Source organism: Python bivittatus, unplaced genomic scaffold, assembly GCF_059951505.1.
Source record: "Python bivittatus isolate LINGU-HERP-01145 unplaced genomic scaffold, Pbiv_v1 ctg000340_np1212, whole genome shotgun sequence".
NCBI lineage: Eukaryota > Metazoa > Chordata > Lepidosauria > Squamata > Pythonidae > Python > Python bivittatus.
Window position 1 is genome coordinate 4,389,280 of NW_028277056.1, and position 13,892 is coordinate 4,403,171.

At 38.9% G+C, this 13,892-nt stretch overlaps 1 protein-coding gene across 1 annotated transcript in view; it reads left to right on the forward strand.

Annotated features, from left to right (window-relative positions):
- Window positions 1-13,892, forward strand: part of UVRAG (UV radiation resistance associated) — a 76,526-nt gene that overhangs the window by 40,972 nt on the left and 21,662 nt on the right. The window contains exons 7-12 of the mRNA XM_007436422.3: window positions 1,033-1,138; window positions 3,315-3,441; window positions 5,046-5,130; window positions 5,843-5,930; window positions 6,558-6,618; window positions 9,329-9,494. Coding sequence (XP_007436484.1) covers window positions 1,033-1,138; window positions 3,315-3,441; window positions 5,046-5,130; window positions 5,843-5,930; window positions 6,558-6,618; window positions 9,329-9,494 — 633 coding nt within the window. The remainder of the gene's footprint in view (window positions 1-1,032; window positions 1,139-3,314; window positions 3,442-5,045; window positions 5,131-5,842; window positions 5,931-6,557; window positions 6,619-9,328; window positions 9,495-13,892) is intronic.

The window sequence follows — 13,892 nt, forward strand, 5'->3', positions numbered from 1 at the left end:
TTGTATGTGCAGAACAATGTTGAAGTAAACATGATTGTGGATCGTTTGGAGCAAATGAGAGAAGCTGTGAAGCATGCTTAGAAATAAGTTGTCTGAAACAATATATTTAACTATTTAGACTTCATTGCTTGCAGATGGTCACCTTTTACCCTTGCATTAGATGGAATTGTCTCAGTAATATACAGACTGAATGATTTATGATACATCAGTTTGACTAGTTTATGTCTCTGAGATTGTCTTTCAGTAATGTGGACTCCATGTAAGAGAGTCCACATTTTTAAAATTCTGTACATTTAAAATTTGTGACAGGTGGGTTTTGGTTTCTTGAGTCATTCCGTTGGTCATAATATGGTAAAGAAGGTGCTTATTCAGCGGACAGTATGATCTGGCTTTAATCCTGCTGATCCTTGAAAAGCACTAATGCAGACAGAGGTGGGGTCATGCAGGGTTAATGCAGTAGGCAAGATCCAGTAGTAAGTAAGGGGTAGCAGCAGAGGAGATTGCAGTACACATTCTTGATCTTGCAATGTTTGAATTGATTGATTCTGTGAAAAAACAGTAGTGGGCAGATTTTTTTAAAAAAATCTCAAACTCGAGGGCTTGGTTCATGTAGCTTATATTATTGGCAGTAGGCTGCAGGGGAACCAAAGGAAGCCTTAAAAATGCAATAGATAATTTATTCTATGGAATGATTTGCCACATGATATCAGTGTAATAATAATCAGTAAGTGCCTTTAAACCAATGATTAGATAACTTCGAGGGGCAGGTTTCTGTTATGGGCTGGAAATTGTAATTGCTTGGATGAATCCCTTATTCGTCCTCCCTTCCTGATAGGAAGGGTAGTAGCATTTAGTGGCACTTTTGATGCGCAGGGTACTCTTAGAATAGCGATATGACTATTTATGACTTGTAGCTCAGTGCTTTAGCTGCCCAGCTTCAGCAGTCCTCAGTGAAGGTTTGCCTTGAATAATGCTTAGTGCTATTGTTTACCCCTGAAAAATGTTGAATTGTACATGCGTGTTTCTTTGCAGGCTCCACCGGGTGCAATGTGCAATTAAGCAGACTCAGGTAACTGTTCAGAAAATAGGAAGGAAGATTGAAGAGAAACTGAGACTTACATCTACAAGCAACGAGCTGGTATGTTATTTTGGTTGTGGGGGGGTCTGTCTTGGACAAGTGTCATGAAATGTTACAGGATGAATATAAACTCGTGTAAATTAAGCACAGTGGGTATTTTGTTGTGGATAGCTGCTAAGGAGGTGAGGGGGTTGAAGTTTTAATGCAAGCCCTACCCTTCCTATGATTGAGTCTCAGCTTCTTTGCAAGTTGGGCAGAGGCATGAGGGTTGGCTCTGGAGCTATAGGCCACCAGAATAGTTTTTAAAATTTTGGTTAATATTTGAGGAGGCATAGTATGAGGTAATTTTAAGTTTCCTGATTTGAACACTGACAAATATAAAAACTTACAAACAAATTCAGAAAATGTTGGGTCATGTACGTTGTTGAAAATGAAGCCCCTGGTGTAGGTTTATGGCTCAGGGACCTTTCTCTTTTTTAACTGATGGAGAGAATTTTTGGGAGAATGAAATGTAATACAGAATTTATTCTATTTTTCTCAGCTTTTGTAATGACTAGCTTCAGATGTAAGAGGACTCTTTGGTATCTATATGTAGTAATTGAAGTTATAAGCATTTCTCCAGCATTTCTACATCATGCATGTAACATAAGCTCTTTTTTGTTATTAAATGGAAATATTTATCTGGAAAGTCCAACAGCTTAATATATTGGATTAAACCTAAATTGCTGTAGGGGGAAAATGAATTAATAGGTCTCCTAATGCTCTCCAGTTACAAAGCATCTGTGGTGAGTGAGAGAGTTGCCAGGGAAAACAAACTTGCAGATTGGGATTAATGAGTTACCAGTTGAAAGAGTGGTAAACATAACCGCCTCAGCTGAGTGTAATATGGGTGATGCTCCAAGGCTTTGAGGATGAGCAACAGGATGAGCAAATGACATTTTGGGCACTGGGGTGTATATTTTACTTGCCAGCTTAGGACTGGTATTACGGATTTGGAGGAAGGCCTCCTATTGGAACCAGCTAATATCAAAGGGCTCCACTTGGATTGAAACAGGGACCAGTCTAGCTAGTATTTGGAAATGTGTATTGGCAAGGCCTGGCTAGCACCCGGTTTACTATCAGTTTATAAAGTCAAGGTTCACAAAGAAAATGAGATATAAGGACTGTGAAAATATGCTGGGGCCTTGACCAAGGAGTGAAGATTTTAATTGGATGTGGTTCTGCAGCTTTTGTAACTCCTGACAAGAAATGAAAACATGAAGTCCTTCATGAAGCAGGTTGCAAATGGTGAAGAATGTTGGAATTATTCCATTCTTCCTCTAGCCAGAGGATTACACCATTGTTTGCATGGCTCTTCCAGCACTGAACTAATCTTTCCAGGACATCGGTGTCTTGTACTGAGACAGCTTCCAAACCTTGTTGTGGGGTTGGCTTGTGGTCTAGAAACAGACTATAGCTGCTGTTCTTTCCTTTAAGACCATAACACATATGTACAAATAACCCAACAAAAGCTGCATTTTGTCACCACTTTCAGAACACTTTGTAACATGCAGAGTTGAGCCTCTTAGGCTAATTAGATTCTCATGGCTCCACCCTGATGACATTCTGGAAGCTGTTAAAGACCTGGCTATTCTCCCAGGCTTTGGGGCAGGGTGATGGTTGAGCCATTGCTGGATGGGGATTTTTTTGGGTGGTTTGTACGTTTGCTTTCAGGCCGCTTACGATTTCTTTTTTGGTTTCATTGTTTTGATTTCTTTTATAATTGTTAGCTACCCAGAGTCATTGGGAGTCAGGCGGGCTATAAATTCAATAAATAAGTCAATAAATAATTTGTGAACTGCTTAGAATGGAAATGTGCTGAGCATTTGTCTTTCTGTAAAGTAATTAAGAAGAGATAACAGTAATTTATTTCAGGGGAAAAAATGTGCTTTGCAAAACTCCGGTTTCTTTTTGCAGGCTCTGTTAAATGAAACTATAAGTACAGGTGTCATTGAGGATGATTTTGCATTAAAGATTGCTGGTGTTACGGTGTGAGTTTCCAGACTGCAGATGTATGTGGAGCAGTAACTTGAGTTTTGGATGTTGGGGTGGTGTGTCACGTGGAGATTCCTGTGAACCCTCTTCAGAGACTGCCATAATCGTATTTTCTACTTAAATGTATAGTCTGTCTTCACAGGTGGCATTTCTTCCAGAAGTGTCTATATATATGCTGAGCAGTCCTTTTTTTTTTAAATAGAAAAAAGAGAGTGAGTGTTTACAGTTGAAGATTCTGGTGCTTCAGAATGAGCTAGAGAGGCAGAAAAGAGCCCTAGGCCGAGAAGTGGCCTTACTGCACAAGGAACATAGTGCGCTACTTGAAAGAGGTAAGTGTGAATGGGACCAGTCTTCTTGTCCCCCTGCAGCCTAATGGCCAAGGAATGATGAGTTATTGGAGAGCAGCTTAGGTTGCTCCTGAAAAAATGAATTTGGCAGGTTGAGTTATTGACATAGCATCTGTTTTGTAGGCTCTGATTGGTCCTTACTGGCTCCTTTATGTTCTTGGTTGGTTGCTAAATTCTTTAATGGTGATGCTGTAGGTCACGCGAGAGCAGTTTAGTGGTTTCCTCCTCTGACAAGCCACCATGGCGGTTCAGGGTTCCGTGTGTTTTAATCCCAGATCTTCTCCTAAAATCTCCTGTTGCTTTATGAAGTCTGAAGAAAGAAGACACCCCAAATTTCTAGAATAAGATGCATTAATAAGTGAAGCACCAGCAAATAACAAAATCCTGTATGTTCATGACAAGATGCTTCTTAAAATTAACACTAAAAATGATATGCCTGCACCTGAGTTAAACAAAGAAGAGAATAAGACGGGACAAAATCTGGAAAATTATATAAAAAATAACTCTTACAAGTGTGACCAAAATGCTTCAAAGTCCATTCCTTTGCTAGGAAAAGCTACTTCAAGGTTGACAGATGACACAGCCATCCGTTGCTGTGTATCAGATGTAGTTATTCTTCCAATGCTTTTGGCCATTCTTTATGTGTGAAAAGTTCACAGTTTTTGATGTTTTGAAATATTCCAAATCCTAAGGATAAAGCCAAGAAGAACATATGCACCCTTGATATGGAGTGATCAGCCCAAAGTCATGTTAACAATCCTGTCAATTTCAGTCCGGAATGTGAACTGGGAATCCCAGAGCATGTGAGCAAATAATTCCTCTCCTTGAATTATATTTCCAAGAACAGAACAATTGCAACTAGTCCTTATTAAAAATTCTATAAAATGTCCAGTTTACTTGAAACAAAACAAAAACAAAAACTCCCCACAACTTATTTTGTGATCAGAAGAGACTAATTTAATATTCTTCAAATTAACCTTCCTGTAGTTTACAAGAACAGGATTTGAGTATGGTATTCCAAAGGTTAATAAATAATAAATATTGATTTCATCGTCTTACTTCAACTTCTTATAAAATGGCTTATTGCTTTACAAATCTCAGTTAATTTCTTCAAAACTCTAGCAGATGTAGAACTTCAGAAGCAGCAGTAGAATTTAGACTATATAGTCCAAATAACAGATGCTTAAATTGAACAAACTACCAAGAAACAGAGAGAACTCAATTTTAACTTTTATAAAATTTTTAAAAAGTACTTTATCAGTACTGAGTTGATCCAAAATAATAATTTTAGGAGAGGCTGGTTAACCCAGATGATTGGTTTACTCTGCAGTTTTTATACTGAGTTTATACCTGAGGTTCAAATCTTTGCTCAACAATGTAGCTATATAATTTCTAACTTCTCAAGTTGATTTTGAGTTACTGGCATCCTCAGAAGTTGTAGGATTAGAGATTTGGTGCCAGATAGTACTTTGTAATGATCTTGTATATTACCAGTGGCTTAACTAATAAAATAGAGTTGTTTGATTGCCAGTATTTACTACTGAAGTGTAATCCCAGATATTTTCTTCCTAAAATGATTTTGGTAGGGAATTTATTTGAAGAAGAACATTCGAAGCTCCTATTAGATAAAGAACCTCTGCAAGAATTAAGGAAGGAATGTACCGCTAAGAGGTAAAAGGACTCTCAAAGTTGGTTAGAGTGGGACAGGAAGATTTGTTTATATTTTCATTGTAAATGTACAGTTGGTGGATAATTCTCCTTTCATAAGGGCTAGGTAAGCCCTGCAGGGCCTACTGATAGAGTCCTGCAGAGGAAGTCTGGTCCAGGATCTTCAGAAATGTCTGTTTAGTACTAATAATTGTGAATTGGGGTACAGAGGCTAGATGTTACAAATTAAAATATTGGAATCCATAATTAATGTTGGATGAAGGAATTTGAACAGAAATAGTGGCTGATTTGTTTTCCTTCATTTTCATGTTGGGTTTTCTTATATACCTTAACCATACCTTACCAAGAAGTCCTCATAGAAGGAACAATTTCTGGAAACTAACACTTTTTGCTACCCTTGTTTGGACATTCTTCATTGGGCATCCCTTCTGGCCTTATAGATTCATGAGCGGAGTTTCTTCTGTGAACCAGATCCTTGGGTAAAACTTGCAGCCAGGCCATTACTTTTTCCCTAATAGTCGTTTCAGTGTATTACATGGAAGATGCAGGCTTCTTAAAGTTAGCCTTTTTAGTCAGCTACGCCAGACTTTAAATGTTAACAGTATTGCACTTCTCTAAGTGGGGTAGAAATAGTAATTTCTAGGAATAATGGTGTTGACAGCTCCTTCAGGAAGTCATCACTGGATAATTGACTAGTTTCTGTCTCCTTCCCTAGAGAGCAGTTCTTGAAGACCAATGCTCAGTTGACCATCAGACGTAGGCAATTACTTTCAGAGCTTTCCTGTATTTACCCTATTGATATGGTGAGTTACAGATTTTCTAAGAATGCCAGTTTCGGGAGTTTAGTAAGTGTACTGTTTTTATGTTGGAGGAGAGTATGAACTTTACTTATCCTAAATATATGAACTATATATGAACAAAAACTACCTTTCAGGCCTAGCAGGCTAGTATTGGAACATAATATTTTACATCCATAGTATTTCAATTCTTGGGGTCCTAAATTCAAAGGGATAATGGGAGACGCCAGTACCTGAGATATTGAAGAACTGCTGCTAGTTAGAGATTAGTGGGCTAGGTAGACCAACATGCTAAACATGAATCACAACAATGCTGCATTTAATTCTACTTTCCATCATGGGAAGGGCATCTTACACTAAGCATCTTGGGCTTTGTTTCAGTTTCCCAGCTTGAAGAAAGCCATAACGCTAAACCTGCATTGGTTTCTCCTTTTGTATTTATTGAAATAATTGAGGTCAGGGGTAGGATTCAATTAGCACTTGACAGGCATGAACCCTTTAAAGTGGAAATAGAGCCCTCTCTGCAGAATGCTCTTGGGCAAGAGAAGAGAAGGTTAGCTTGCTGTCAGAATCGGCAGTTTATCAGCAAACATGGCCCTGATCAAACCTCACTTTCTGCTATTAAATCCACAGAATGATCAAGAGGATTATTTTATTTGTGGAGTGAAGTTGCCCAATTCTGAAAACTTTCAAGGTAATTGGGCATTTTCCTGCTCGTTTTGTTATCTAATTGCACTGTGCAACCTGCCAATGGACTAGGTCAGACCCCCAAATCAGTTGGGTTAAAAATGTGATGGATTTGTTGAGACAGGGTATATTTTATTTGAGGACTTAACTGCTTCATGAAGAGTGCTCACTGTTTGGAAAAGCAGCTTAAATAACAAATCACTTTGTTTCCATATAATAATTATTCTAAGTCTACCTGCCCTCCCTAGACAACAATATTTCTTGCTAGTTCAGTTGATTTTCTTGGTTTTGCTAGCTGTGGACTAAATGCAGTCTAAAGCTCCCCCAATCCCAAGAATTGTTATCAGAGTAATGTTGGATAAAACAGAAGGGTAAACTTATTAAATACTTGATTTAGAATAATCATACTTACTACATTTAATTAACTAAATGGAAATGAAATAAAAATAAATTAGTCCTGGATCCCTGTCCTACTTTTTTGGAATGTGCTGTCCAGAATTCCATTCTAAGCCAAAGGGCAACACTTGATGCAGAAAAGTTGCCAAAAGTGGAGGCAGAGGGATGAAGAGGCAAATAACAGCTCTTTTTGATTACCTAGATTTACTTTTTATTCTCCATTGGGAAGAGTATGCGCTTATATGGCTGAATTCTGAACAGCTCTCCAGTGTACAGGTCCAAATTGTCAGTTTGAATTTATTTATCCCTTTCACACAGAGTGTTGTTATTTGTTCTTTTTTCAACTGTGAGTTGAAACTTGGGAGAACCTAAGTTGTGGCTAAAATGGAGTGTTTACATTCTGTTTCTGACTTGACAAGTCTGGAACTGGAACAGCTTTCCCCAGCTTGATGCCCTCCAGATATGTGGACTTGAACTCCCAGAATTCCCCAACTAGCATGCCGGTTGCTGAGAATTCTGGAAGTTCAAATCCATGCAGCGGGAGAGCACCCTGGTCAGGGTAGGTTGCACTAGTGCAGCGTTTCTCAACCTCGGCAACTTTAAGATATGTGGACTTGAACTCCCAGAATTCCCCAGCCAGCTTGGCTGGCTGGGGAATTCTGGGAGTTCAAGTCCACATATCTTAAAGTTGCCGAGGTTGAGAAACGCTGCACTAGAGGATTGTGAATCCTGTGCTGATTGACATCCCAGATGCCTGTCCTTGGAGCTGATTCTGTCCTTGAGGCAGTATTCTTTAGGTATTTTTCCCTATTCATAGGCCATATGCCCAAACAGTGAGGAGTCCTGCAAAACAATTGTGTGATATTAGCTTTATCTAGCATGTTTCACGAATTTGACTTGAGCAAGGGGAGATGGCACGGTAGAGGGAAATGAAGCTGTTTAGATAGTTCTAAATAGCTGGTTATTTTTTTTAAGGCTGCTATTTGATAATGCCTATGAAGCCATTAATATTTTTACAAACTCATCAAATAAAATTAAGCCAGTTGTCCCACAGTATGGCTTAAATTTCAGGGGGGAAATGAAATAGATTGCACTGAGAGAGTTGCTTTCATCTTTTTTGGGGGGTGGGGGGAGTTAAAGGAAGGAGGCTATGGAAAACTTAGATTTGAACTACAGAGGATAAAGTTAATCCATAAAATCAAAGGACTTTGAAGTAATGAAATAGATTTTTCCTACCCTCCCCTCTTTCACTAAATCTTCTTTTAATTGAGTACTTCTTTTCTTAATGTGGGTATGTTGCCTCTTGTTGCCAAAAGCTTGGCTCAAATTTATATAAGTAAAATTTGTGATGCATTCTGTGTTCCTATATTTTAAGGTCTGCTTCAGAAAATATATTTTTTTCTATACAGAAAACTCAGATTTATGAAAGACTAGACAATCTGTGACCCACTGGGTCATCATTTCAGAGATATTCCCTTACCTAAACAGAGAAACAGAATGACCAAGGGCAAAAAAGCAGTGGGAGGAGTGGGAGCGACTTGCTACCGGCTTCCCTGTTGACTTTGCTTGTGGGATGCTGGCAGGGAGCATCAGAGATCTTCCTTCTTTCCTTCTTTCCTTCTTTCCTTCCTCCCTCCCTCCCTCCCTTTGCTAACTTCCTTCTGTCTTCCATAAATCTGAGTTTTCTGTATAGAAAAAAAAAAGGGTGGAAGAAACAAGAGAATGAAAGACATGATCTGGAGGAGCTGAAGGAGATTGTGGGATAGTGAGGGCTGTGGACTGGTGGGGAATGCTGTTTTGGTTGGAAGGATAACCTCCCTTGACAAGAGGTATTTTGGGAAAGGTGTCACACAAAAGGGCTAACTGAATGAAATTAAGAGCAACGCAGGGCATGAAAATTGCCATTTGCAATACTTTTTCAGCTTTCTGTCATTGAAATGCTCTGTTTTAATAATATTTCTACCTCAATTAAGAGAGCCAATGTGGTGTAATGGTTAAGGCATTGGGTTAGAAGCTGGGAGACTGTGAGTTGTAGTCCTGCCTTAGGCACGAAGCCGGCTGGGTGCCCTCAGGCCAGTCCCTCTCCGTCAGCCCAGGAAGAAGCAGGCAGTGGCAAACCACTTCTGAAATCTTGCCACGAGAACTGCAGGGACTTGTCCAGGCAGTCGCCAGGAGTCAACACTGACTCGAAGGCTACAGATATAATATAACTACCTCAGTTAAAAATGAATCCAAAAATCTGGAGACCACAAGTATGAGCCACCCTTAAGGCTTAGATTGGTTAGCTTGACTAAATAGTGTGCCCTTGTTTGCCTTTACAGCAAAGGATGATGGGAGCATTGCTGTTGCTCTGGGCTATACTGCTCACTTGGTCTCCATGATTTCCTACTTCTTGCAAGTACCACTCAGGTATCCAATACTTCACAAGGGCTCCAGGTCTGCAATCAAAGATAACATTAATGACAAACTGACTGAGAAAGAAAGAGAGTAAGTATTTTTAATTCTTTTGCAGGGCAAGGAGGGGACAGTACATACTTAGTCAAAGCATAACAGGGTTTTTTGCTTATAACCCTGTTTTGGAATTATTTTTAACAGTGAAAAATGCAAGCAATACATTTTATGACACAAATCTCCTGAAGTTGCAATTAGAGTCTTGCTTTGCTTTTAGCTCCTGGCTTGTATTATGAGTAAACAGTACTACTGTCTAGATCTGATTCTGTGGGTTTCTTCACAATATATTTCCTTCAGATGTATTCTGAATCATGCAAACTGGGAACAATGGAAATTATAATTCAATTTCAAGAAGGCTCTGAAGAGGAGCCTGATCTAGGACATTTGAGTTAAGAGTCTTGGTACAAGGAGTTTTGGACCTGATAGGCGTCAAACTGTTAAAGTTTGAGTAATGAGTTTATGGTTTGGGTCGAGAGATCTGATTCTAATGCCATGATTCTTGTGAGGTAGGATAGCCCCACGCTCACTTTCTTGAATTCCTTGAAAAAGTAAGGATATAAATATAGCAAACTTAGCAGTTTTTCCAGGCAAACACAAACCCATGCCACATTGTGCTATTACTGCATCATAAACCATGAGGAATTTCTAAGGAAAATGGTCTCAGAACAATTTGTAGAGCCCAAACAAATTGAAAAAAGATACATTTTATAGGAAGTATTTTATTTTATTTATGTTTTGTTTGTTCAGTTTATATACATGACTCTGGGCGGCTTACAGAGTTAAAAACACAAACAATACAAAAAATTGCCAAAATTGTAACAATGAAAGTCCATTAAAACATTTTAAACATTAAAAACTATTGAAAAGCCATTAAAAAAAAACATAATCTGTGGGAGAGTGCAATCAGTCTCGCTAACAGTATGGCCATTTTGCAGGCTCTATACCACACTACCAGTTCCCCAGGCAAAATGGCAAAACCATGTTTTCAGGGCTTTCCAAAAGGCCAACGAGGTCTGGCCAGTCTGACCTCAGTGCGAATGATGTTCTAAAGGGCAGGCATGTGGCAGAAAAGACTTTCCTCCTGGGTCCCTTCTGATGATGTTTCTTAATGGACTGGACCCACAACATGCCCCTTCTGCTGGACAGAATGGTAGATGTGATTGGGGAGGGGCGGTTCCTTAAATAACTTGGCCTCATGCCATGTAGGGATTTATAGGTCATTACCAGCACCTTGAATTGAGCCCAGAGGCAAACTGGCAATCAGTACAGCTCATGGAGCAGAGGTGTAACATGTGCTGCTTGAGGAGTGCACAAAACTGCCTGGACCGCCACATTCTGCACCAGTTGGAGCTTCTAGATGCTCTTCAAGGGCAACCCCATGTAGAGCGCATTATAGTACAGGTAATCCCCAGATTAAGAACATCCAGTTTACGACAACCCATAGTTAAGACTGAGCCTATTGTAGCAGAATTCGAGTTAAATACACAATGATTTGAGTTAAATACACAATGGTTTTAGTTCATTACACAATACTATTTATACAGTATCGTACAATAACACTCTTCCAGCTTACATACAAATTCAACTTAAGGACAGGCCTTGGGAACGGAACTCGTTCTTAAACTGGGGACTACCTGTAATCCATATGGGAGGTGACCAGGACATGAGTGACTAAAGCCTCCCGATCCAGGAATGGGTACAACTGGCGCACAACCTAAAATTGCACACATTAATGATGACTGGAAGCAGATATATTAACCTGACCATGTTCTTTTCATCTCCATTGATTTCATGCATAATGAAAGCTGAGTAGGTCAAAGTTCTATAGCATGAAGTTTCTTCATTGGTATAAATTGCTTCATGTTAAGTTCATTGAAGAAAATGTAGTGGAAATCCAAGTCTTCCCATAATTAAGAGTCTGTGTTTGGCAATAGTAGCAATATTCTCACAGTGGTTCTGAATTTTCTTGGGAAGAGAATTATATGCAGCAACAGAATATGCTCACGTATTATATATCAGACCAAAACTAACATGTCTGTGGCCTGCTTAACCCCAGTATGTAAAACTTTTCAATACTCTAAACAGTGACTCGCAATATCAGCACCACTAATCAGGAATTATAGTGATTTTCAAGTGAGTCCAGATTTGGTATTTAGGTCATTTTAACCTTAGTGACCTTCCAAATACGATATATTTCAGCTAAATCTAGTCTCTTGTAGACTTGAAATAAGCCCATGCTTTCTCAATCTTCATGGATAATTAGGTCAATTGACTGAGGCTCAAGAGTTTGCCACTCTGTAATTGATTCAATTTGAGTGTAGACTATGTAAGTATTTAGCTTTCCTTTAGAGCTAAAGGCCGAATTTTTGTTGCAGGAGTCTTAATTAGTGTTGTTCTAAGAAATCCCATAACATATTTTTAAAAGCCATTTTAATTTATAGAGGAGGGTCTGGTTCCTTTCATTTGATAGGTTGCTTTGTTGGTGGTAGTTATTCTCCAAGAAGCCTGTTGTGGACCACCTCCTTTTGCATCACGCTGGTCCCTTGAGGTCAGTGCCTGCAGCTCAGTTGCATCCCCCCATTGAAGGCAGTTGCAACTGAACCACGTTGGCCGATGGACAGGAAGTGAGGCTCAAGGGCTCTGGGAAATTTCCAACAGTGTTGAAGCCGTAGAAAATACAAGTCCTTTGGGAGTGGGGTGCAGAAGTATAAATAATAGTAAAACACGCTTTCTTCTTCTTTTTTTTTTTAATGAAAGGGGGGAATTAAAACCCCTTTATGTTTCTGCAGGTGGCACATTTATGCCAAGACCTCCTTGGTGAAATGAAGTTTACTGTCTGTCTCAGGATGGTAGAGCAGCTGTGTCTAATTTGCTCAATCTATAAGCTGCTTTGTACAAGTGTCCCAAAATGTTTTAGCAGGAACGTTCACCAGATGCACTGCTGTTTACCGTTTGCTGTTTATTCTCTGACGTGGTCATGTGTAACCCTTCAAGGAGTTTTGCAAATTCAGCATATCAGACAAGGATTCAACATGAATGCTTGTCTTTGGCTCTTCTTTGCTTAAGTGTTGGAAGATAATATAAAAAAGAAGGGAATGTTAGAGGTAGTCATATATGGGTTGCTATAATTAATTTTGCCACCAATGAGCAAATTATTTGCTTTCCGCAGCACAATAGAAGACAAGAAGTTATGGAACTCAGGGCTTGGGGGAGTCAGTTTGTCATGGGCTTGCACTTTTTAATTTTTTTTCCCAGTCCCTAGAAGTTTGGAAAGAAATTACGTAAGGGGCTCAAGGATGCTGTCTGTCCACTTTTCTATCAGCACAATGACTCTGAAAATAGAATGGAACTAAATTTGGTGTGAGGGAAGAGGCTGGCAAAAGAAAGATCAAGATCAAAAAATGAGCTAGGAGAAGAAGAAAATCCCAATTTTTTCCTCCAGTAGATCTCTGTGGGAAAAGCAGTGAGGCAATGGCTTGAAATGTTGCTGACTGCTCCATTCTAATCTCCTTTCCTCTTCCTTCCTTGTTTAATGTGCAGCAGGCAAAATTGCACAGCCATTACACTTAATCAAATTATTCAGGTAGAAGAAATGCTCTCAAAAAGATTGTTCTCACATTTTTACCTTTCTGTGAATTGAAGTTTAAACCATTCTGTGAGCTGAGAGAGCATCAGCTGGTAAAATACTTCTACTCAAGACGTCTTCATCCAACAGCCTCTTTTTCTTTGCATGCTTGTGGATTTGCATCTCCTTCTTTGGGCTTCCCAAGTTCAGTTTGAAATGCAAGCAAAATGTCTGATTAGAAGAAAATCAGGCTCTAAATCACATGTTTTTTAATGTGAGATTAGAAACTGGTGGGGGCAGTTAAAAAAAGAAAAACCATTCAGTGTTTTAAGCTTAAAAAGTGGTTTGGATTAAAGGCAACTGTCTATAGATAGTCATTGGCCTTTTGGTACATGTGAAAATTGATGCCTTAGAATATGAAGTTTATAAATCACAGAACTTATCAATAAAGATGTTTAGACTTGAGGGCCTGAAAAAGCATTTTTTTTTTTTGTATCTGAAGAGGATTAAAAAAAAAAAAAAAGCCTAGATCCTTTTAACTTTGTTTTAACAGTTATATTTGACTGACCTGACAGGTCTGCAGATACATGTTATGACTTGTTCACAGGATAACTCCCATACTTGAAAAAGTCAGGTTTAGCCAAGTAACAGCATAAGCTATGAAATGAAATTAGAATGTATTTTGGAAGTGCTTATTTAAAGACAGTGGAAACAAAAACAAAAAGATGGATGGGTGAAATGAAAGGGTTTGGTGCCAAAAGTTATTTTTTTGCAGTTGTAACTATGGGGGCTCCTAAGAATGATTGTAGGAGAATCCTTAGCTGATTATTTAATAGAAAAGCAAAAAATTGGGGGAAATTTCTTGTATT